General features: G+C 37.5%; 1 protein-coding gene across 2 annotated transcripts in view; it reads right to left on the bottom strand.

Moving 5' to 3' along the window:
* Positions 1–1,831: 1,831 nt before the first annotated feature.
* Positions 1,832–26,784, bottom strand: part of SLC25A29 (solute carrier family 25 member 29) — a 63,344-nt gene continuing 38,391 nt past the window's right edge. For both annotated transcript variants that reach the window (XM_053697459.1, XM_053697458.1), the window contains 2 exons: positions 7,841–7,924; positions 1,832–4,192 (listed from right to left, as the gene is read on the bottom strand). In XM_053697459.1, the coding sequence (XP_053553434.1) occupies positions 3,449–4,189 (741 nt within the window). In that variant the 5' untranslated portion in view covers positions 4,190–4,192; positions 7,841–7,924 and the 3' untranslated portion in view covers positions 1,832–3,448. The remainder of the gene's footprint in view (positions 4,193–7,840; positions 7,925–26,784) is intronic.

The following is a 26,784-nucleotide window of genomic DNA, read 5'->3' as shown; positions in this document are numbered from 1 at the left end:
TACACATACATACATACACACACATATATACACTTTTGAGCCATTACAGTCAAACACCTTGAAATATTCAATATCAATTTTAAACAAATGTAATGTTTTTTCTTTTTTTAATAGAAACCTCAAATACCTATGCTCTTCCCTATTTCAATAATTACGCAGTATTTTTGTGTTTTTATTTGATTTATTTGTGTAAATCTCAATAATCTGACTTGATTGGGTACTTCAAATCGTAGGCGTACTTGAAAAGGATCTTTACATTTTGCCATTATCCTCTCAAAGTAACAAACGTATAAAAACTGAGCTTAACTTTATTACCATCAATATGAATGGATATAAACAAGGGAATTTGAGTGCCATAATTTGGAGCAACAACTAGAAAATTTGTTGCTTGATTCTCATTGGTCACTGCTCCATTTGAATTTTATGGTGGTTTCTGCTAGATTTTAGGCCTATGCACTACGAAACACTGTTTTTAATTTTATGCCAGGAGTCAGTTGCACAGGGCTGTTTTTAAAGGCTCTTTTAGTAACTAGCCTCAAGATTAGAGTCTAGACATATACCCAAACCAATGGGGCATTTGTCTCTCTCCTGTCCACCCAACAGATCTATGCGTTTCATAAGTAGCACCTTCTTCAAATGTTTCTTGTGTGATTCAGACAAATTATCAAGCTCCGCCGGAAACAGCAGTTATGAAGCAGCAGTCTTAAGACCCGCTGCTCCATAACTGGTCCAGCTGCTCTGAGGCTGCGGACATCAATCCGCCCGATCCTATACGATCGGGCTGATTGACACCCCCTGCTAGCGGCCGATTGGCCAAAAATCTGCAGGGGGCAGCATTGCCCAAACAGTTCACAAGAATTGCTTGTGCAATGATAAACGCCGAAAGCGTATGCTGTCGGCATTCATCGATGTCTGTCGGATATGATTCGCTGAGCGGATCATGTCGTACAGACTGATGATAAATTGGCCCCAGAGAATACAATTATTTTTAATAAAAGGTTTCCAGTTGACATCCATTATCAAATTCTTTCACAAAAGGTTGGTAATGTGCACACGTCTGGAGTCCCGCAAGGCAGCAAACACTGCTGCCACCTAGTGCTCTTGCAAATGTATAATAACATTGTTAAAAGTATTCTTGCAAAACTTCTGCTATATGATGTTTCATACACCAATACATTGAAGAAAATTTGATTATTTTTTTTAAATTGTATGCTCGGAGTCATAAAAAAATATTGGTTCTATTTTATGTCCCTTTAAGGAACACCTCTGCTAAGTCAACTCTATGACACTACAATATATAATACAAACTTTAAAAAGAATGTAAAAACTGGTCCAGTGTTCAATTCAATTCTACATATTCCCTTTGTTCTGTGAGTTACAATTGTCTGTCTTATCTCGCAGAACAGTGCATCTATGCATAACATAAAATATACAAAAGTCAGTCCACCAATTAAATTCATAAAAAACAAACCATATGAAAGAATTATGAGTGCTGCCATTTTGGAACCTAGGTTACACTGCAGGTATCTGAAGGAAAGTTGCAGCACAGATACAAACATGTCAGCACTGGAATGCAGTCAATGCTAGATTTCAACATGGCGGCACCCATGTCTAGACTAGGCTTGCAAAATGTATTTAGTATTAAATGTCCCTTTAAAAACCAGGTGGTGGCTTGAAACCTTGGCATCTTTCTTTGGACCCTTATGGTTCCTTTTATATGATTTTCATAGCTGAACTGATTTTGTATAACATAAGGTAACAAAGAACTGATACATAATCTAAACCCATCTTTCAGAAGACACATAGAAATAAATTTAAGGAAGATCATATGTAAATATTAGAATTTATTTTATTAAGAAAATACAGTGATATTTGTTTCGAAAACAAAAAGGGAAAAAAAATTCCTCTCTGCTTAAAAACATACAATATTTTTAAGCCATTGGTGCAGCCAGCTTTTTAATATATTGGTTACCCATAATACATACATATGCAACATTTCTAAGACCAATTGGCATCAAAACTGCTCGAGAATAAAATAAATATATAAAATGTATTCTTTCCATGTTTTTGTCTGTTTGTTTTTTTATGAAAGAAATATATATATATATTCATATTGCACCATTTCCATATATATTTTAATTGTCTATATAACAATTCAAATATTTTTAATTTATAGCCATTCGGAAAGAATTCACAAATGCTTAGGTATCTTTACTGTAGAATGTGACATTTTTCACCAGGTGTATCTGGATGGCACACATGTAGATAGGTAATAGATAAAGGGGTCCATATAGATAGATTTGTTCTATTTATAGGTGATAGATAAAAGGAAGATATAGACATATATGAGTTTGATTGGCTGACACCTGTCGTGACACAGGGGACAGGAAAACGAAAAGGAAAAGAAAATGTCAGAAAAAAATCCACTGCTCCTTTAAAACTTAAAATAAGTGTTATTCCATTGTTTTAGTATTATGCATCTGTTGATTAATACAATTAATGGTCCTTAAACTCTTTGGCCATGATCGTATGTTGTAATGCATTTTATTGTGGCCCTATGTTACATATTGAATTTACAGGATCTATACAATTTTTATTATCAGTTCAAATATTAAAGAATATTTTTTTTGTATTTAATCTACTATGGGTAACATTAATGAGCAAAAAACTTCTAGGACATAAAATCTGTACAATTTAAAACTTCTACCAAAAATTAAAATATATTGTCTGAATAAGTAAAACATTGTATATAAATAAATATTTGAATTCAGTAGCCCCAAATGATCTTTGATATAGATATTCACATATTGTCATAAACAGTACAGGTTCCTTAGGTAACGCCACAATTACATTGACCTATCAGTTCAGCTTTCAGAGGAGTTTGGTTGTTCATCCATTATAAATATATAAAAACATACACTTTTATATATAGGAATGAAAGATTTGTTCTACAATTAAAATACAGTATAACTGCCTACCAAAAGGATTTTCGACAGAAATGAATGTCACATTGACCAGTACTTATATATATATATATATATATATATATATATATATTATATATATATATATATATATATATACACAAATACACACACATATATACGTATGTATGTGTATATATATGTTTTTCCCAACACTCAAAAGCATATACAGAGTTATATTGCACATTTAAAATATGCTATAATTATAATATTTATACTGTTGTTTTGGGAATACTTCCCGGTAATATTGTTATTATCCAGAATCCAAATATTGATTTACATTGCAAAATGCATATTGGTGATTCAATGATACAGTCTAGTTGCCAACTAATGGAGATGAAGACCTGTCTAAAATACAATACAAAAACAAATTATACATAAAATTTATGTACATTAAATGTATACAGCACTAATATAAAAATCTCTTTCTACAAGGTATTGTTTTCACACAAGCTGAGGATTATTCACATGCTGGTTGGCTGTTGTATTGCTGGTCCTGCCTCGCATTCGTTGATGTTGTTTTCCCCTCTCATGTACATAAGAAACATCGTAACAGTGGCAAACGTGGCTGCATTGACTGGGAAGGCTCGAAGCAAAGTAGAAGTCAGTCCTCTAGTAAAGACTCTCCAGCCTTCTACCTCGTAACTCTTCCTAACACAGTCTAAGATTCCATTGTAATTGTTCACTCCTCCAACGCCATCAGCCTGAAGCCGTGACTTGATCACATCAATGGGATAGGTTGACAACCAGGATACAATTCCAGACATGCCCCCAGCAAATAACAGCTTTGGAATAATTAGTTTATCATTGGGTTCACAACTTAGATATCTTGTTAGATAATCATATGTTAAAAAATAAAATCCAAAACTTGGTGTTTCTCTAAGGAACGTGGTTACCATACCTCGGTTGATACCTTTCCAGCCCTCTTTACGGTGGATTTTTACCAAACAGTCTAATGAATTTTTGTAGGTTTTGGACCTTGATTTGTATTCACCTGTTCCCTGAAGTTGCATTCTGGTTTTTGCCAACTCCATGGGGCAGCAAATCACACATTGGATGGAACCAGCTGCAGCGCCCGCAAGAAATTGATTTAACGGTGTGTCTTGTCCCAGATATCGGATGGCGTTACCTTGGACACCAAACACAAGAGCATTGATGAACGTAAGTCCCATCATAGGGGAGCCAACCCCTTTGTACAGTCCCATAGTCTAAAACAAACAAAAACGGTAAGAAAAATAAATGTCTTGGAAAAGTAAAAAAGTCTTGTCTTCAATAAAGGCAGCTTCTGTATATAGACTTTAAAAGGAATATTCTATGCAAACATTACATAATTAGTAACAGACTGTAAGTTTGCGTATTTGTAACAGCTGTTTGGCAGGTATGTACGACTGTTACTTCTGATTGACTCACTGGCTGTGTTCACCCCAAGAGCTACAATACTTGCATTTTTTCAAACAGGACTTTACCTACATGTTTAACCCATTTGAAAGAAGTAAAACTTATCTAGGGTCAGTGAAAAATTACAGCATGTCATTTCTGCATTAGTATGTCCCTTTAAATATATTTGGGATTTAAGGCTGAGTTTCATTTCTTGTCTTTTTTATACAAGGAATTTTACAAATAATAAACAAAATAAAAAACAAATAAGAATTATTTTAACTACTATCGACCCTGCTCTACTGTGTGTTTAACCCGATGGTCCTGATTGGAACCTGCTGTTGACCCAATCAGCGTAACTCAGATGTGAACTAGTGCTGCTGATTGGATTGGCAGCGGGTTGCATTCAGGACCAACAGTGCACCACAGGTCCCGACTCCCGAGCAGCAGGGGGTTAAACACAAAGTACAGCAGGGTCGATAGTCATAAAATTGTATGCTCTAACAGGCTAGAACATGTATTCTTTTGATTATTTTGGCTCTTTAAACTATTTTTTTTTTGTGCAAAAGAAAGAGGTATTTCATGTCTATATAAGGGCCTGATGTTCAAAACCTCTCCGATCAGGTGAGATTATATAAAATGACCCTCCAGCACTGTGAGATACCAAGTGAGATTTTGCTATATTTCTCCAAGGGGCATTCCCTGCATTTCTGTATATGAAGGAGAGACAAGCCCAGTGCAATATAGCAGCATTGCATTACAGGACAGCTCTGCAGCATTTACACTTTGTGCTTTGTATTTTATATCACTTTACACTTCAGATTAACTTTTATTATATTTGAAATTTGCCCTCTCTATTTTGTACTTTATTTTGTATACAGCAGTGTATTTAGGATTGTGATATTACAAATTCAGATTATGCCTTCACAGTTTCTGTGAAACTTTAATAACAAATTAGTCTAATACTTTGTATATTTATGTACATCTTTTACAAATTACATTGCACTTTGCATTTCTTCTATTTAAACTAAAACTGTCAGCTTCAGTTTCTCAGAGAGATTAATCACTTTCTATGTGCCAGATAATCAAACGTTCTCTAGATTGGAGATTATAGTGCAGACTTCACAGGTGTTGAACTCACTGAATTTTCTGAGAAAATGGGAGGCACCTGGAAGTCACAGAGAGATGAGAGATACTTTCCATAAAAAGTAATGAAGATCTCTGGTTTACAAAATATAAAGGCTCTGTTTTACAAATTAAACTGAATTTTTTTCACTAAAATGTAATCTGTTAATTAAAATAAGTGTATTGTGAAGTTTGAGTAAACATCACCTGCATACAGCTGGCAAGATAATTCAGTGAGACCATCTTGTTTAAAATGCTATACCCTGGGAACTCCATGTGCCCCTACCACTTTCTGAAACTGTAAGTTGTAGTTTACAATGGAGCAAATACAAAATTAAATGTAATTTGTAAAAGACACACAGAAATATACAAAGTATGATCAAAGTAACACAGAAAAACATAAGCCGAATTTGTTAAATTACTACTAAATCTAAATCTAAATGTAATAAAATATAAATGAGAAAGTGCAAAGCTTAAATGCAATAATACTGAAAAGACCCAATCTGAAGTGTTCAGTAATATAAAATACAAAATACAAAGTATAAGTGTAACAAAACTCTCATAGCATGCATGCAGTGCTATATTGCACTGGGCTTGTCTCTGCTTCTTATACATAAATGAGAGAGATCTCGCAGTGCTGGAGAGTTCCACCCTTTTTTCACTCAGTGGGGTCAATTTATCAAGCTCCGTACGGAGCTTGATGCCCCGTGTTTCCGGCGAGCCTTCAGGGTAGCTGGAAACAGAAGTTATGAAGTGCTCCATAACCTGTCCGTCTGCTCTGCAGGGGACGGCATTGGCCGCAAATCTGCAGGGGGCGGCATTGCACCAGAAGTTCACAAGAACTGCTGGTGCAATGATAAATGCCGACAGCGTATATGCTGTCTGCATTTATCGATGTGCGGCAGACATGATACGCTACATTGTATAATTTCCGTTCGCACTATAATAAATAGACCCCAGTGAGTTCAGCCCCTGTGAATTCTGAACTGCAATTTCTATCCAAGTTGTAGAATCCTTTAAATATCAGGGCCTATGACTTAAAGGGGCATAAAACACCTCTAACATTTGGGGCCAAAAAGAAAAATCTGTAACCTAGGTTTTTAAAATTCTGCAAATTTCCTAACCCAGCCATCTGATTTGCAGCATTAGTCGGTTACCGTATTTGCTTTTTGGCCTCTCTAGGGTGTGTGAGACAAGCACAATTTTTTTCACAAAAGCAAGAGGTGTTAAAAGGACAGTTAAAGGGACACTGAACCCAAATTTTTTCTTTCATGATTCAGATAGTGCATGCGACTTTAAGCAACTTTCTAATTTACTCCTATTATTAATTGTTCTTCATTCTCTTGCTATCTTTATTTGAAAAGCAAGAATGTAAGTTTAGAAGCTGGCCCATTTTTGGTTTACAACCTGGGTTGTACTTGCTGATTGCACAGCACCAATAAACAAGTGCTGTCTAGGGTTCTGAACCAAAAATTGTCTGGCTCCTTAGCTTAGATGCCTTCTTTTTCAAATAAAGAAAGCAAGAAAACGAAGAAAAATTTATAATAGGAGTAAATTAGAAAGTTACTTAAAATTGCATGCTCTATCTGAACCATGAAAGAAAAAAAATTGGGTTCAATGTCCCTTTAAGTCCAAAATAAACTCATGATTCAGATAGGGAATGTAATTTTAAACAACTTTCCAATTTACTTTTATCACCAATTTTGCTTTGTTCTCTTGGTATTCTTAGTTGAAAGCTAAACCTAGGAGGCTCATATGCTAATTTCTTAGACCTTAAAGGCCCCCTCTAATCTGAATGCATTTGGACAGTTTTTCACCACTAGAGGGCGTGTCATATAGATAACATTGAGCTCACGCACGTGAAGTTACCTAGGAGTCAGCACCGATTGACTAGAATGCAAGCCTGTCAAAAGAACTGAAATAAGGGGGCAGTTTGCAGAGGCTTAGATACAAGGTAATCACAGAGGTAAAATGTGTATTATTATAACTGTGTTGGTTATGCAAAACTAGGGAATGGGTAATAAAGGGATTATCTATCTTTTTAAACAACAACAATTCTGGTGTTGGCTGTCCCTTTAAGGTCCTTTTAATATACCCTTAATTTCTCAGCCAGATATATTATTTTTTAGGAACAAGAAGTAGGTTAGCCAGGGTTGCCTCATTGACAGGGGTACACAATTATAAGTAGATAGGCCATTAATAATTGCAATATGCATACAGTGGTGTGAAAACAACCCAGGGGATGATCATGGCGGGGAGGGTCACATGGGGCAGTCAATTTACGCATAGGGTCTGGTTCTAAAATAAATGGTTCAAAGTAGGAAATATAAAGGTGGCTCATTAAGGCAACTTACAGATTCCTGCTTGATAATCGACTGAAAACAATGTATGGTTCCTCGGTAGAGTGGTTTTGAGACGCTCTGAACTTGTAGGCGGACCTAAAAGAAATGTCAACAGTCAAAAAGTTGTAAAAAGTATACAGAATGTTGAAGGTGCTAATCAATTTTCAAATTTTATATCTGGGTTGATTTTAAATGAGAAGTTACAAATTGTAAATAGATTACACAAAATGGCAATTATTTGATGACATTTAATCATTAACAATGCAATTATACATGATATAAAGATTTGTTGTATTGAATATTACTCTATTAAAGTGAATGTCAAGTTTGATGAATCAGTGCCCGGTTTTTAAAAATCCTATAAAAAACAGGGGCTCTTTCATTCATCAAACTTTACATTTCACTCGTTTTGTTAAAATACTTACCTTTAAATCTTGAAAGCCTCCAGCGATTCCCCCTCCTGCCGCTCGTCACTTCATATGTCAGTAATGACGAATACAGCATCCTCCAATCACGGCCCCCCCCCCCCAGGGGAATCATTGCCTGAGGCAACGCCGTGATTGGAAGAAGCCGGATTCGTCATTTTTGACATATGAAGAGGCTTGCGACGTGTGGGGGAAGCGCTGGAGCGTCTTTCAAGATTAAAAGGTAAGTATTTTAACAAAAAGGAGTGAAATGTAAAGTTTGATGAATGAATGAATGAAGGATTTTTAAAAACCGGGCACTGATTTCTCAAACTTGACATTCACTTTAACTGCATAAACATAGACTGCAATATATGTAAGCAGTTAGAAGACAATAGTCACATAGCTAAGCTAATTAATTGTAGCGAAAATGCTAAACAGGTTTAGCCAATATCTAAAATACTCGTTTCAAAGACTATTAATGAAATATTTGAATGTTCTGCTATTTTAAAAGGAACCCAAAATGAATTAAATACTTTATAGAAGAGTTTAAGTTATTTAAATCTGCTGTACATGTTCTATGTTTTGAGTGGAGAGATGAGTGAAGTCAGTTGCAAAGAGGATGCATTGAAGCAGTCTCTCAAATATAAGTTACGAGCAGAAAAGCTTATTTGCATCTGATGTCTTATTGTCTACACAAAGGACATCAATTATACCTATTTGCTCCTTGAAGAGTGTTAAAAGGGTGTACTACTTAAAGGGATACTAGACCCACATATTTTCTTTCATGATTCAGACAGAGCATGCAATTTTAAACAACTTTATAATTTACTCCTATTATCAATTTGTATTGTTCTCTTGCTATCTTTTTTTAAAAAGCATGAATGTAAGGCTTAGGAGTCGGCCCATTGTTAGTTCAGAACCTGGGTTATGCTTGCTTATTGGTGGCTAAATGTAGCCCCGAATAAGCAAGCGCTACCCAAGTGCTGAACCTAAAATGAGACGGCGCCTAAGCTTTACATTCCTGCTTTTTAAATAAAGATAGGAAGAGATCAAAGAAAAATTGATAATAGGAGTAAATTAGAAAGTTGCTTAAAATTGCATGCTCTGTCTGAATCATGAAAGAAAAAAATTTGGGTTTAGTTTTTCTAACTCTTCTAGATGTGCAAACCTTAAACTTTTATGTTCAGTCAGTGTTTAATTGCTGATAAATTATAAATCTATATCTATCTATCTAGGTTACTGTTTTTTAAACCTGTCCTCGTGCCTCCTTAACAGGCCAGATTTTCAGGATTACCTTTGGTGAGAGCAGGTCAAATAACCATATTAACTAATCAGCTGATTATTTTACCTGTGCTCTAGTTCAGATATCCTGAAAATCTGGCCGGGTATGAAGGCCTGAGGGCAGGTGTGAAAACCAGTAATTTAGATAAATGATATACCTATATCATTATATATATATATATATTCAAAGTAGCAAGGAATGCATTCTCTGTTTCAATAACCTTATTTGTTTATTAAGGTGAACGTTTTCGGGGTCTCCCCTGTCCTCAGACCACTTACAGTGTATCACATAGAACATTTACTTTATAGCACCTTACCTCCACCGTGTATCATCTATGTCAGAGCCCCCAGTGTCCGTGTAACGCAACTGCGCATGCGCACCCGGATTTAGGGAGAGCCGACAGGGACAAAACTAGACTGCAAAAAATAAAAGCATTGATCGTTAAAAGCAGCTAAGCGGTGCGTGCTATCAAACTGTCAGCATATCCAAAGAAGCAGGTATACATTGCTCAGCAGTACAAGTGGCATAACATGTTTTACACAATAACCAGTATTACGAATATACATATACTCATCCTAGAGCCGATATCCAAATTACATCACATGACAACCAGCCAAATACTACTTAATACCTAGTCGGTCTGACCTGCAAGTAAAACAAAATCATACTATGCTGGAAAAGATATCATATCATTTTTAACCCCATAATGCCCAAAAAATACCTATTAACCATAAAGCTGGACCTCACAAGAGCCCTAATCAGCCTAAGACTAGCTATCCTTTTGATTATAACCATCTATGGTACATATAACCATATTTACCTGAGCACGAAACATGTCTGCTCTGTGTGCCTGCTACACTAACCTGGATTACCTTTTGTCCTTTGTGGACATTCTTTGTTTTTAGATGTCCTAATAAAATACTCAAGTTCTTTTATTCATCAACTTTGGCTTCGAAGCGCTTATTTTGGTTCTTTCTGTGAATCATGGATTTTGCTTTCTGGCGTGTGCAAACAGACACGCTGAACCAACAGCTGCCATAGCCTGTAAGTAAGGGATTTAAATATCCCGCCCTCCCCTTTCTAAATAGAGCCGTCTTTATCTCCAGGGAACAGAGGATTATTTGTGCGCTCCGTTGTGCAGGTTATTGTTGGACTATGGTACATATAACTTGGCACTTATAGGGGACCTAACCACAATTGGATTCCACTTCTGCAATTGTTGTTTTAATAGCCTGCTACCTACACTCTTAAAAATGACATTAAATAAGCACATAGTCAAAGTACTGAAATCAGCTATCACTCTAACCCCCAACAAATGTCATAGGCAACATCCCAGATCAACAAATCCATTCATGAGGGGAGCAGCAACATTAAGCACATAGTTAGAGACAGGGCATAGATGTCAGCTACAGGAAACATTGGTAATCCAAGTGTACATTTAGTCCCTTGGGATACATAGTATCCAAATTGAAGATCCATTGGGACTCACGCTGTAGCAGACGTTTGGCCCTGTCCCCACCCCATGCACACCTAGGAATGTGGTCAATAATAATATAGCGCAGATCAGACACCGCATGATTGTTAGTGCAGAAATGGCGAGCCACCGGCTGGTCAGAATCACCAGACTTAATAGCCTTCCGAATGGCTGACCGGTGGTTCGCCACCCTTGTCCTAAGGTCATCTTGGGTCTTACCCACATAGAACCTGCCACATGGGCAATGTAGCAGGTAAACAATAAATGTAGTAGTGCATGTAACCCGATGCTGGATGTAAAAAAATTTGTTAGACCAAGGATGTAGGAATACATTACTCTGGGATAAGCCACCACAGGTAGTGCATCCACTACACCGGAAGCAACCCTTTTTGGTGGTACTCAACCAAGTAGTTGGCATATAACTCTCAGCATTGTCAGGTCTCAATAACATGTCCTTTAGTGATCTTCCTCGCTTGAATCCCACCATTGGTGTTTCACATGTGGCAAATGGTAAAGAGTCATCACTGGACAAGATATCCCAATGCTCCTTCAGGATATTTGAAAACTGTAGTTTTTCAGGTGAGAATGTAGTAGTGAAGATCATCTTACGGTCACCCATTTTCTTATCCATCTTCTCAAGAGCCTGGTCTTGGGTCAGAGATAATGCCTCAGCCAGTGACTGATCCAGTTGTGTCGATCCATACCCACGATCCCTAAATTTCTTGTGCATCTCTCTCAATTGATTCTCCTTCCTGGATTGGTCCGTATTGTTGCGAACCACCCTACATCCTTGGTCTAACCACCCTACATCCTTGGTCTAACAAAAAAATTTACATCCAGCATCGGGTTACATGCACTACCACATGTATTGTTTACCTGCTACATTGCCCATGTGGCAGGTTCTATGTGGGTAAGACCTTAGGACAAGGATGGCGAACCACCGGTCAGCCATTCTGAAGGCTATTAAGTCTGGTGATTCTGACCAGCCGGTGGCTCGCCTTTTCTGCACTAACAATCATGCAGTGTCTCTTGTAGCTGACATCTGTGTCTCTAACTATGTGCTTAATGTTGCTGCTCCCCTTATGAATGGATTTGTTGATCTGGGATGTTGCCTATGACATTTGTTGGGGGTTAGAGTGACAGCTGATTTCAGTACTTTGACTATGTGCTTATTTAATGTAATTTTTAAGAGTGTAGGTAGCAGGCTATTAAAACAACAATTGCAGAAGTGGAATCCAATTGTGGTTAGGTCCCCTTTAAGTGCCAAGTTATATGTACCATAGATGGTTATAATCAAAAGGATGGCTTGTCTTAGGCTGATTAGGGCTCTTGTGAGGTCCAGCTTTATGGTTAATAGGTATTTATTGGGCATTATGGGGTTAAAAATGATATGATATCTTTTCCAGCATAGTATGATTTTGTTTTACTTGCAGGTCAGACCGACTAGGTATTAAGTAGTATTTGGCTGGTTGTCATGTGATGTAATTTGGATATCGGCTCTAGGATGAGTATATGTATATTCGTAATACTGGTTATTGTGTAAAACATGTTATGCCACTTGTACTGCTGAGCAATGTATACCTGCTTCTTTGGATATGCTGACAGTTTGATAGCACGCACCGCTTAGCTGCTTTTAACGATCAATGTTTTTATTTTTTGCACTGTCTAGTTTTGTCCCTGTTGGCTCTCCCTAAATCCGGGCGCGCATGCGCAGTTGCGTTACACGGACGCTGGAGGCTCTGACGTAGATGATACACGGTGGAGGTAAGGTGCTATAAAGTAAACGTTCTATGTGATACACTGTAAGTGGTCTGAGGACGGGGGAGACCCCGAAAACGTTCACCTTAATAAACAAATAAGGTTATTGAAACGGAGAGTGTCTTCTTTGCTACTTTGAATATTATACTTATTGGAAGTGCACCCCGGAGGCTATTTGAAGGATTGAGTGCTGGTTCCCCTTTTTTGTGCAGTATATATATATAGAAGATAGAAGACAGCACTCACTGGTCTTGAATAATGCAATAAAGGCTTTTAATTAAAAGCCTTTATTGCATTATTCAAGACCAGTGAGTGCTGTCTTCTATCTACTATACTTCATCCTGCATTCACTGTTCGTGAGAGTGCACCTGCCTCTGCGACTATGTATATATATATATATATCTCAAAGTTGCCAACAGTTTTAAATTTCCCATGACAATTGCGGGATTTTGCTTTTTGTCCCATGTATTTATTTTATTTGTCCCGGGAGTTGTCCCAGAAGTTCGGGCTGTGTGGCCACCCTGCTGCTGCTGACTGCATTGATCTGACATGGCAGTCACAGTAAGAAGAAGATCTGCAGCACTGCATGGGGGGCTCCGCAACGTTTACATTCTGGTCCAACACACGTCACTACCTTTTCCAGCATCCCCGCTACTTCCTTCCTCCGATCTCAACTCCCGGTGTCCTATTTTTACCTTAACCAATGCTGGGGGGTCAGGTGGTCCAGAGAGGAGTGGCATTCTGGCAGCTGACAAATAATTAGCATGCAAAGTGCTCTTAGCTGACCACGCCCGCTTGTGACATTCGTGTATATTTAAAAATAGAAAGAACATTTTCTTCTAAGTAATTAAATATTTACAGTAACAACAAATTAAAAAACATTAAAATTATTAAAGTGTTACAGTGATCCCTGCTTTTTATCTCTGGATTTTCAGTTCTGATTTTGTAATAAATTACTTTTTGCTTATATTTTGAGTTGACCTCCATATACTTGGGAATATGGGACCTCTATTTTTTTATTATTTAGCTTAATATGGGGTTGCTGGGTATGGTTCACTTTGTGTATCTTATATGTTGAATATATATTTTTTTTTTTAACCAGGTTATTCACTTTCTAATGAGCAGTGTAGATGTGTGTCCAGAGCTAGTAATATCCCTTGTCATACATACATAGTAGATGAGGTTGAAAAAAGATGGAAGTCCATCAAGTTCAACCTATACAAATCCTAATATATTTACAATAAAAGCTTCAGTTGAGTTTACATTTATCCCATTAAAAATGTGACCCATTTAACACATGCAATCATATCTGGCCAGAATAGATCTAAACCATTTGTAAATGTATCTAAGGTATTGGCATTTACTACCTCCTTAGGTAATAAGTTCCACAATTTGATTGCTCTTACAGTGAAAAAACATTTACGTTGCTGGAGATTAAATCTCCTTTCCTCAAGCCTTATATTGTGACCTCTTGTCACAAAACATTTTCTTGGAATAAACAGAGCCTGTGCCATCTCTGTATATGGGCCTTGAATATATTTATATAAAGTAATCATGTCACCACTCAAACACCTCATCTATAGAAAACAGACTATAGAAAACAGACCCAGTTTGGCTAATCTCTCCTAATAGCTTAAATTCTTCATTCCCCTTATTAGTTTTGTGGCCTTCTCTGAACTTTTTCTAAGTCTACAATATATTTTTTTAAGATTGGTTCCCAGAACTGCACTCCATACTCAAGGTGAGGTCTTACCAGGGATTTATTTAGTAACAGAATTATGCTTTCCTCCCTTGCATCAATGCCTCTTTTAATACATGCTAGTATCTTATTAGCCTTAGAAGCCACTGCCCTGCATTGTGCACCCATCTTAAGCTTGTTAAGTATAAGTACCCCCAAATGCCTTTCCTTCTCTGTTTTGCCAAGTCTAATCCCTTTTAAATAATAGGTTGCTTGCTTATTTTTACTTCCTAAATGTAGAAACTTACATTTTCTAGTATTAATCTCATTTTCCATTTACCTTCCCATTTATCTAATTTTTGTAGATCCCCTTGTAAATCAGTTTCTTCCTGCACTGACCTAATGACCTTTGTATCATCTGCAAAATAAAGATGTTGCTATTTATTCCTTGCTCCAAATCTTTAATAAAAATATTAAAAAGAACAGGGCCCAGTACTCATCCCTATAGAGTCTATAAAAGTAGTCCCCATCTATAATACAAGTGAAATACAAATTTTGGATACCCAATAAAGTATAAGGAAATATGGTTCACCCAGTGAAATTATATTTTATTGAACATCTAAATTTGTAATCAACTTGTATTCAGACTAATTTTCTATCTCTATTAAGATAGGTGTGGTGTTTTCAATTTCAGCAGCATAAGCAGTTTATATATGGACAGGGATTTATGTACAAAACTATTTATTAGTCTCAAAAGTAATCTGATATTTTCATCTACATATTTAAATCCTGTACATTCAAACTGTATGTGCTTGCTGTGTTTACTACACCTTATTGTATGTTGCTTACATTAATTACATATGTCTGTAACAACTTTAAGGGGACACAGTGTTGTGTTTAGGTTTTGAGCTGCTAGGAAACCTGCTCTCCCCAACAAAACTCTACACAACAATTTTAGTGCATATTTGCCTTTTTGTTTCTCACAACTGGAAGACAGAGAGACAACCAGGGATCATTTTGCTGTAATAAAATTAATAAACAGAACATTTGGAATGAACAAGAGTGGGATGGCTACATATATTATTTTTTATGGACAAGAAGTAGGATAGTGAGAGGTGCCTCATTGACGGGGGTACATAGACATAAGTAGATAGGCAATTAAAAATTGCAAAATGCATACAGTGGTGTGAAAACAACCCACAGGATGATCGTGGCGGGGAGGGACACACGGGGCAGACAATTATGAATAGGGTCTGGTTCTAAAATAATTGGTTCAAAGTATGACATTTAAAGGTGGCTCATAAATGCAACTTACAGATTCCTGCTTGATAATTGACTGAAAACAATGTAAGGTCCCTCGCTAGAGTGGTTTTGAGACGCTCCAAACTTTTTTTATCCATATCTTATTATACAGATAACAGCACCAAGGAGAGAAGGAAGAGAGGTGATGTAACATTCTAATTTATTCCTATTATCAATTTTTCTTCATTCTCTTGGTATCTTTGTTTCAAAAAGCAGGAATGTAAGCATAGGAGCCGGACCATTTTAGTTCATCACCTGGGTAGCACTTTCTGATTGGTGTCTAAATGTAGCCACCAATCAGCAAGCTCTATCCAGGTGCTGAACCAAATATGGGCTGGCTCCTAAGCTTACATTCAAACAAAGATAGCAAGGGAACAAAGAAAAATTGATAATAGGAGTAAATTAAAAAGTTGCTTACAATTGCCTGCTCTATCTGAATCATGAAAGTTTAATTTTGACTAGACTGTTCCTTTAATAAAGTGGAAGCACAAAAAAAATGAAAATACCAAACCAAGGGGTTACAATTGTTAGAGGGTAACAGATTCAGGAGAAATGTGAGGAAGCAGTTTTTTTCTACAGAAGGGGTGGTGCATTTATTACAAATTCATCTTGAACTCCTACTACTCTGCCCTTAATCTCCACAAGCAACACTACTTCTCTACTCTTATCTCTAATCTTTCTTCAAACCCAAAATGTCTGTTCTCCACTTTCAATACTCTTCTCCGCCCTCCCCCACCTCTTAATACAACTTCTCTGTCAGCTCAAGACTTTGCCAGTCACTTCATTAACAAAATTGATTCCATCAGACATGAAATCAGCTCTCAACATAATTTCATTCTCTCCCCCCCTCAAATACTCTCACTCAACCACAACCCTCATAACCTGAAACTTAGTTCATTCTCCCCTGTTACTGAGGACAAAGTTTTGGCACTTATACTGCGCTCTCACCTCACTACCTGTCCCCTTGACCCTATCCCCTCACAGCTGCTCCCCTCTCTCTCTGCTAATCTTACCCCTATACTAACACACATTTTCAACCTCTCCCTCAGCACTGGTACATTTCCCTCATCGATGAAACATGCACTGGTCACACCTATCCTCAAAAAACCTTCCCTTGATCCTACCTCCCCATCCAACTACCGCCCTATTTCCCTCCTCCCTCTTGCTTTAAAGCTTCTTGAAAAACTAGTATATGCACGCCTATCCCATTTCCTTACGTTAAACTCCCTTCTTGACCCGCTGCAATCTGGATTTCGTCCCTATCACTCCACAGAGACAGCTATTGTTAAGGTCACCAACGACCTACTTACAGCTAAATTAAAAGGCCACTTCTCTCTGCTTATCCTCCTTGATCTGTCCGCAGCATTTGACACTGTTGACCACCCTCTTTTGCTCCAAACCCTCAAATCCTTCGGCATCTGTGACACAGCCCTTTCGTGGCTCTCTTCCTACCTGTCAAACCGTACCTTCAGTGTAGCCTTCTCTGGGGCCTCCTCTGCCCCGTCACCACTTTCTGTCGGAGTACCTCAAGGCTCTGTCCTCGGTCCCCTTCTCTTCTCAATCTATACGTCATCACTAGATTCCCTAATTAAGTCCCACGGTTTCCAATATCATTTGTATGCCGATGACACCCAAATCGACTTCTCTGCACCAGAACTATCTCCTTCCTTGCTAACCCGTGTCACTAACTGTCTTTCTCACATCTCTTCCTGGATGTCCTCTCACTACCTCAAGCTAAATCTCTCCAAAACTGAGCTCCTCATTTTTCCCTCTTCTTCCAAAATCTCCACCCCCAATATCTCTATAACTGTCGACAATTCCATCATTACCCCTACCCCGCATGCCCGATGTCTCGGGGTCACATTTGACTCAGATCTTTCCTTCACTCCTCACATTCAGTCCTTGGCTACAGCCTGCCGCTTCCACCTTAAAAACATCTCTAAAATTAGACACTTCTTTACACAAGACACAACTAAGATTTTAATCCACTCTCTCATTCTTTCCTGCCTTGATTACTGCAACTCTGTCCTCTCTGGTCTCCCCACCTGCCGCCTAGCTCCTTTACAATCCATAATGAATGCCTCTGCCAGACTCATCTTCCTTACACGTCGCTCTTCATCTGCTGCGCCTCTCTGCCAATCCCTTCACTGGCTTCCTCTTGCCTCTAGCATCAAACACAAAACTCTCACTCTTACATACAAAGCCCTCAACTGCACTGCTCCCCCCTACATCTCAGACCTTGTCTCCAGATACTCTCCCTCCCGTCCCCTTCGCTCTACTCATGACCTCCTACTCTCCTCCTATCTTGTCACCTCATCACACTCCCGTTTACAGGACTTCTCCAGACTGGCTCCCATCTTGTGGAACTCTCTGCCTCGCTCCACAAGACTCTCTTCTAGTTTTAAAAGCTTCAAGTGCTCCCTAAAGACTCTACTGTTCAGGGACGCATACAACCTATGCTAACCTTTCCTAATACCAGTTCCTCTCCTCCACTGCAATCCCTTGAACCCCCTTAGCATGTAAGCCTAGGAGTCCAGCTGTTTGTAGATCACCTTCTTAAGAGCTGACTACAACAGTGCAACTCTTGGCAGGGCCCTCTACCCTATAATTGTTTTGTTGTACTCCCCCTTTGTTTATAGTGCTGCGGAATCTGTTGGCGCTCTACAAATAACCGATAATAATAATAATAATTTATGGAATAAACTTCCCATAGAGTTGGTAACACTAGGGCTGTAAAAAAATAAAAAGAGCCTGGGGCATGCATAAGGCTGAGAAATGAGTATGTTTATACTGCACAGGTAATACAGGTAATGTGGGTAGACTTGATGGGCATTTTGGTTCTTATCTAGCATCTATGATTCTGTTTTAATTGCGTCTTTTACTTCTTTGCAGGGATTAAACACACAGGATCATAAAAAGAAAATTCTCTAAATAACGTAAATTTAACAAAACATTATTATTTCAAAATGTAAGTCTTCATTTAAGGTTTATTTTGTCTGTGGCTACATCATGACCTTTAAACCAGGGCAAATCCTTTTTTTAATTTTCTGCATATTTGTTATATGTATTTCCCCACAACATAAGCAAGCAAAGAGATAGTATGTTCCAGCTTTATCTAGTGGGTATAAGGTTAAGAATGAGAAAGAGATAAAGAGTGAAAAAAACTTTGTACTTATGATACATTTAGGCCTTTGTTTTACTGGCAACACTAGACTAACAAACTGACTTTTAACCAATTCATTCATTTGTAAAATTTAAATAGAAACATTTGATTTTAATCAAATTATACTACAATTACGAAATAATAGTAACTCATTTCTACATGTTTGTTTTTTTCAAGACTTAAATAAAATACATAAACCCGGGCAAAAAATGCCTTACTATGAGTGCTGTTTAAAATTATTATTATGAAAAAAACTAAAAAACAATGACGTTAAAAAGATTTTTTTTTCCCCCATTTTATATTGGTGTAAATAAAGACAGTTTTGAACAGGGGTGGTGAACCATTTTTAAAACGTGTGCTCAAATTGGTAGTAATCCAAATTACTTTTCTTTTTAAATCCAAATTGTATATCAACAAGTAAAGCTTAACTGCTTATATAAAACATAGATTTTTTTTTTTTTAAAGAAACACTAAAAACATTTCCTTTACCACTCGCTGATTATGGTTGCTGCCATTTTGTAACCTAGGTGATATTGCAGGTATCTGAAGCTGAGTTGCTGCAAAAAAATCAGCTATCTAAGCTAAATTTCAATATGGCAGAACTCATGATTAGAGGGAGCCAGGAAATAACCTTAGAACGATGCTTACAAAATGTTTATATTGTTTAATGTCCCTTTAAAGGGACAGGAAACCCCAAATGTTTCATTTATGATTTGGATAGAACATTTAATTTGAAACCCCTTTCCAATTTAATTCCATTATTAAATTTGCTTCTTTCACTTAATATCCTTTGCTGAAGGAACAGCGTTGCACTACTGGCAGCAAGATGAACACATCTAGTCGCAAAATCACAAAAGACAAATGTGTGCAGGCACCAATTAGCAGCGGCTCCTACTAGTGTAGGATATGTGCATATTCTTTTTCAACAAGGGATACTTAGAGAACAAAGCACATTTTAAAATAGAAGTGAATTTAAAAGTGTTTTACAATTACAAGCTCTATTGGAATCATGCACGTTTAATTTTGGCTTTCCTATCCCTTTAAGCACTATAATTATAGCCAATCAAAACAAGCAGTGTTATAATAGAGCAGATGCACAGTGCCGTCAGATTTGTTATGAGTACAACCCTGGGCACTCGATCCACCCCTGGTTTAGAATAAACAAAAAGATGTAAATCACCTGATCTATACTTACTCGGAGGTAACTCTGTGAAGAGGCTTATCTATCATCTACAACAAAGTAAAACTTTTGCTGTTAATGAAGACAGCCCCTGGCTCAAAAAGTAAAAGTAGTTAAAATGAACAATTCATCAATATTCCAAGACAGTTAGTGATTGACATTGAAAACAATTGGAACTTCAATTTTAAATGGAATCTGACACCTACTATTCTGTTATATTTAAAAATAACTCAAGTTGTTTTGAGGTGTCAGCGTTCTCATAAACATTTTAATAAACTGGATATATGCTATAGTTTCTGTTTAGCTATGCTATTAAATTATTAACATTTTTGCAAATATTAAAGGGGCATTTTCTTTTATGATTTCTTTCCAGTTTACTAGGTTCTTTGCTGCTACTAAGCTGACCTAGATAAACCTTTCAGAAAAGGATAAGAAAAGAAGGAAGCAAATTAAATAATAGAAGTAAATTGGAAAGTTGTTTAAAATTGCATGCTCTGTCTGACTCATGAAATAAAAAAATTGGGTTTCCCTTTAAGCTGCATTTGTATTTGCTTTAAAGGGATATTCCAGTCAAACTTTAAATGCACATAGATTTATTACATCTTTGAATAGAAACATATTTGCAATATACATGCATGGGCAAAAATGCTTCTAGTAAGAGTTATCACTGTTTAAGTGTTAGCATTTTTCTCTGCACGTGCATGTGAGCTATAGCTAGATATTCTCAGTGCACCAACATTTTAAATAATGCAAGTGCTCGGATCGCCAGTGGGGCTTGTATCATGTCAAATTGGCAGTAATCCAAACTTAACTTATTGAGTCATTACCAGATGCTACAAACACCTTAGGCTCTCTGAGCAGGTGTTGTGTTTAAAATGCTGGTGCACGGTGCATACTTAAATACAGATTTGAAAGGGCTATAGCTTTTGTAAGAAGCATTTTTGCTAATACATGTATATTACAAAAATGTTTTTATGCAAAACTGCATCGCATCCATGTGGATTGAGTGCTAACGACGGCTCTGAGCCGTTGCAGAGTTTTCGCACTCTGGTGCTAACGACGGCTCAGAGCCGTCGCTAGCACTCTCCCATCTTGAGGGAGATCTGGGGGCTCCCACCTGCTCCTACCCCGGTGATCGGGCCTGTATAGTGACATGCATCCCCGGGGCTTCACGTTTTGCGTGGTGACGTCACACGCAATGACATGATGACGTCACCGCACAACTTTATTGAAAAAAGACAATGGACAATATAGGGAAAGGGGGCATGCTGCTTAGAAGCCTGTATCTCAGGCATCTAAGCAGCTACAGACCCCTAAGACCTACCGTTGGAACAGTAATTGAGGATCTGAATGAAAAAGAAAAAAAGTAAAAATAAAAAAAAGTAAAAAAAAAAATAAAAAACCCTCAAATCAGCTCAGCACTTAGATGGGAAAGTGCTTACCACTCAAAGGGTTAATTTCAGCTTATCATTACAATACTAAATAATTGGCAAATTATAATTATATTGCTGAATAATCTTTAAATAGAGGCAGGGAAAGGAATAGATTGTGTTGTCTATATTGCTTACAGAATGGATAATGGTGTGGATCTGTTGTGTTACATTAATATCGTTATATACAAGGATGCAAAAATATCATTATAGTTGATTAGGTAGGGAATGAAAAGCTACTAATCCGCTCAATAGGGAAAAAGGGCACATTTCACACCCATCTGCTGAATTTTTTTTACTAGTCAGGGACCATTAAAAAAACCTTCTCTGTCTGTGTTTATCTAATAGATGTACTGAGAAAGGCCTTCTGGGCTTGAGCACAGCATGGGAAAAGGGGGGGCGGAGACTCAAATGGTAACAATGTTTTATGATTTAAAAGGGACACTCAAGTCAAAATTAAACTTTCATTATTCAGATAGAGGAGGCAATTTTAAACAACTTTCCAATTTACTTCCATTAACAAAATGTGCACAGTCTTTTTATATTTAAACTTTATTTTGAGTCACCTGCTCCTACTGAGCATGTGCAAGAATTCACAGAATAAACGTATATATGCATTTGTGATTGGCTGATGACTGTCACATGGTACAGGGGGAGTGGAAATAGACATAACTTTTAAAATTGTCAGAAAAAAAAAATCTACTACTCATCTGATGTTCAGACTAAGGGGGCGATTTATCAAGCTGAGGCGGACAGGGGTGCTTATGTGCACATATGCGCCCCTGTCCGCCGCAGCTCGCCTCTGGCGGGCTGAATTCCCCTGGCAGAATTCAGCATTGCACAAGAGCGCTATTTTGCAGTTGCGTGCAATCCCACCCCTGCCCGCGTGTGATTGGCTGTGCGCTGTCAATCTCCCTGGTCGGAATATACCAGGAAGATTGAAATTCGCCACTTTAGAGGTGGTGAAAGATCAGGAAAACAGCAGTGTGATGACGTATGGGATCGAAAAGGCTTGTGAAGCCTTTGATAAATCGACCACTAAGTTCTATTGCATTATCTCTTTATCATGTATTTGTTGATTATGCAAATCTGTGTTTACTGGTCTTTAACTGTGAGTTGAAGATGTCTGGTGTTTGTATTGTGTATACATAGGAGGGGTCAAGATTGAGCTCTATAAAGAAGGCAGGTCAACACGCCCCATGCTCCCTTCTTTTTTATTCAGGGGCATAATAATTGGTGTCTCACAGGTCTCAAGTGAGACTAGGCTCACACCTTTAAGTGGACCCTCTGAGACCACAATAGTGGTATCACTCCACCTGCATTATATCTGGCCCCTTTATGTGTTTAAAGGGACAGTGTACTGTAAAATGTTTTTTTTTCCTTAATGTGTTTCTAGTGACTTGCTATACCACTGCAGAGTATAAAATGTATGAGAAAATGCATATTTAGATTTATTTTTATACACACACATGCTTCTTTATATTATCTCTGTTTGCATACAAACATTTAGAGAGGACACACACTGGGAGTGTCATTTCTTCTGATGGCTATGTTTACACAGATTTTCTATAGCCTATACTTAAGTATAGAAATGTTCAGTATAGTTGTGGATACTACAGACCAAATCATCTATTTTAAATGCTGAAATAAAGTAAAAGGAGCTATTTGCAAACAATTAAATACATTTCAGGAGGTAATATGGGTCATTGGGAACAAATTAAAGGGGAGACAAATGTCCCTTTAAGAAAAGCGTATGGATTTGACTTTACAATATGGTGGCAGGGATTCTAATATGGCTGCCAGAGTGTTTTTCGTACATAAAACCTGCCACCATATTTGTACAGGAAGGCTGCACATTTCTTCTGACATAGATTAGGCAAGGGGGAAGGACGACTCACATTCTTAGGGAAGTATTTACTCTTTCTATTTGGCTGCTGCAAAGAACCAGAAAAGGCTCTGCTGAAATGAGGGAACTCAACACAGCCTTTGCTCTGAGGCAAGGTCTAGTTATGCCCCTGTTTTTATTGATTGTTGTTTGGGAGATGTTTGTTGTCTTTGTCTCAGTGTTATTGTAAGGTAGGTAGAACGTTGCTGACATAAATCTCAGAGGTTTGTAGACGTAAAGCTGGTGTTACCCATCACTTGTTATGTGGTTTGGGTTCAAGGTTGGGAAAGCTTTGCATGCAAAGTTATCAGGAACATTAGATTTTTTGTTTTTTGTTTAAATTAAGAAAACATAATAAATCCTGTGACCTTTCATCCCAGGCAATGAGGGTTTCATTTGTTTATTTTTTTAAGGAGACTGGGAAGTAATTAAAAGGACACTCGAGTCAAAATAAACTGTTATGATTCAGATAGAGCAGTAGGTTTTAAGACACTTTCCAATTTAATTCCATTATCACATTTTTGCACATTCTTTTAATATACACTTTCTGGGGAACAAGATTCTACTGAGCATGTGCATAAGTTTACAGGGTATACATATATTAGTCTGTAAGAAATTTGTGGGAAATTCATCATAGCGGTTTTCCACTGACTCTATAACTGAAATTGATGAAGATCCGTAAAAGGTCTTCTAGGCTGCACTTTGAGCAGGAAGACGCTGAGATAGGAGCACCGCAGAGGCTTTGCGGAGATATTTACCGCGGTGGTGGTGGCGGACCAGATATGCTATGACCAGTGACGGTTGGGGAAGGAATTACCTAAGCAGAATGATATCCGGTCGTAGGAAGGGAATTCACAAGACGCATACGAGTGTACCCATTGAGTGGGAAGGTAAACACAGAGAGGAGATCTAGCCGAGTGGCTCTAAAGTCCGGGCATGCTTGAATAAGTACACATCTGTGCTTTACAGTACACTTTAAGTGAGTGGTATTTTACTCTTTGTCTGTATTCATTAAACCAGATGATATCTGCACGATTAGGCGCCTCTGTCTTGCTCTTCTTGTTATAGGAAGCTACTATCTACTTGACAAATATCCCAGAGTGCAACACAAAAAACCCTTACAGATCCTTATCTGCACATTGCCCCCCTAGCTTGGAATTATGGATCCATCCCGCAGTATGGACTAGATTGTATTTTTAGTATTGTTACTCATGATACTGTATTTGGTCAACTATACAGTTTTGTACCCCCTGTACAGATATTAGTGGCCTTCTAGCTAGAATATCTTATATATTTCTTTATAATTGAAATAGACCCATTTTATTCTTATGTATGAATTATAATTAGATTTTAAATTGTATAAAATATTTTTTTATGTGTGTTCTGCTATGATCAAATAGTTTACTCTGGAATTACTACTAAACAAACAGCAATACTGCATTGCAGAAACAATAAATAAAGAGAAAAAAGAAAAAAAAACCAATATATATTTTAAACCAGAACAACTCTTAGATCAAGCTAATAAGTATAGCAATTAAATACATTAAGAATCTATTAAGATGAAGTAACCAGGATTTTTCACTCTTGTTACATAGTAGTATAGATGTTTGTATATTTTGTTTTGTTATCTTAAAGGGACATTATACACTAGGATTTGTATAGTTTTGCTTATTTTTAAATAATATTGCTCTGATTTTCAGACTCCTAACCAAGCCCCAACGTTTTAGGAGAATACTGATGTATACTTACTCCAGCTTGCTCCTGTTTGTGTAAAGAGTATTTTCAAATGCAGAGGTAGGGGGGTCTGCTATTTTCCACTGGCAGTGGGTGTTCCTGCTACCTTTATAACAGAGCTAAACCGGGCGCTTCTAAGTAAGTTTTTAACTGGATTTTTTGATCAGTATTTGTGCATCTTATTCTTTATAGTAGTGTCTATTACATGCAGTTATATGAAAATTGGTAAATAGATAAATAAATTAAAAAAATGTATTCATAAAAACAGACTTTGTAGGTCTTACTATAACAATCATTTGTTCTGTTTGTCAAGGATTGCCCTTTTTAGTACTCCAGCCCAGCTTTTCTGCCCTCTGGAACCTATATCAAGGTTTTTTTTACCATTCACAAGGTTATTACCCAGAAATTATGTTGCTTGCAGAATACATAATGTAGGTAATAACATATGAAATATATACATAAATGCCCTGATATGGTGGGATTTTAATTAAGTTTAACAGATACTGTGTGGATAGATGTGGCAGTTTCATTCACTGCTAAATGTGGAAGTAGGAGGTTATTTTCTGTATTTTCGGAGCCGAATATCCAAGTGAAACACACTAAAATCTGTGCAAAACCACAAGAGCATATTCAGCTCCGAAAAGAGCAGAACACAGAAAATAGCCTCCTATTTCCACATTCGGCAACGAAGGAAAATGCTGCACATTTCCTATCAATAATAACTGTAGTTTGTGTTTTGTTTTTTTTAATAAACCCCTCTGGCGTGTTGACCTCTATTTTTTCCGCTGTGTACAGGAGACGCCCATGTGTGGACCTATGATTGCAGTCACTTTTTCTAGACCACAGTACAGAGATGAGAAGTGACCATATGAAAGTGGAAAATTTGCCCCTTGAAATGTGGGGTCATATGTCCATCTAGGAAGCACATGACCACCAGAAAAGCCTGCTGGAACAGGTTGAAAATATTTTAAACAGCAACTTGTTAATACAGTATATGATCCTGAATTATTTATTGTATTCGGCAGAGCACAAAATAACACACCACTTGTAAACTGGCCCAAATAGCGTTTTTTTTTTTTAAACAAAGGTGCATCATTTAACAATGCTATATTTATATTTAATTAATAAAAAAGTGACTTCTCACTCTGAAATCAAAAGTTTTAGCTTTAGTGACGATTTAAAATTCAGCCAATAGGATTGAGCTCACATTCTATTGGCTGATTAGAACAGCCAATAGGATGAGAGCTGCTCAAATCCTATTGGCTGATTGGAACAGCCAATAGGATTTTAGCGGCTCTAATCCTATTGGCGGATTGGAACCTTTCAGCCAATAGGAATGCAAGGGACGCCATCTTGGATGACATCACTTGCATTCAAGTTCCAGTTTACGGCGGCGACAGTATTGAAGAGGAGCTCCGCGCCGGATGTCTTCAGGATGGACCCGCTCTGCGCCGGATGGATGAAGATAGAAGAGGCCATCTGGATGATGACATCGCCGGCTGGAAGAAGATGGACTTCGATAACTGTAAGTGCATCGTCGGGGGTTAGTGTTAGGTTTATTTAAGGGTTTTTTGGGTGGGTTTTATTTTAGAATAGGGTCTGGGCATGTAAAAGAGCTAAATGCCCTTTTAAGGGCAATGCCCATACATATGCCCTTTTCAGG

The sequence above is a fragment of the Bombina bombina genome, chromosome 1 (genome assembly GCF_027579735.1).
Source record: "Bombina bombina isolate aBomBom1 chromosome 1, aBomBom1.pri, whole genome shotgun sequence".
Taxonomy (NCBI): Eukaryota; Metazoa; Chordata; class Amphibia; order Anura; family Bombinatoridae; genus Bombina; species Bombina bombina.
This window is presented reverse-complemented; position numbering and strand designations above follow the sequence as displayed.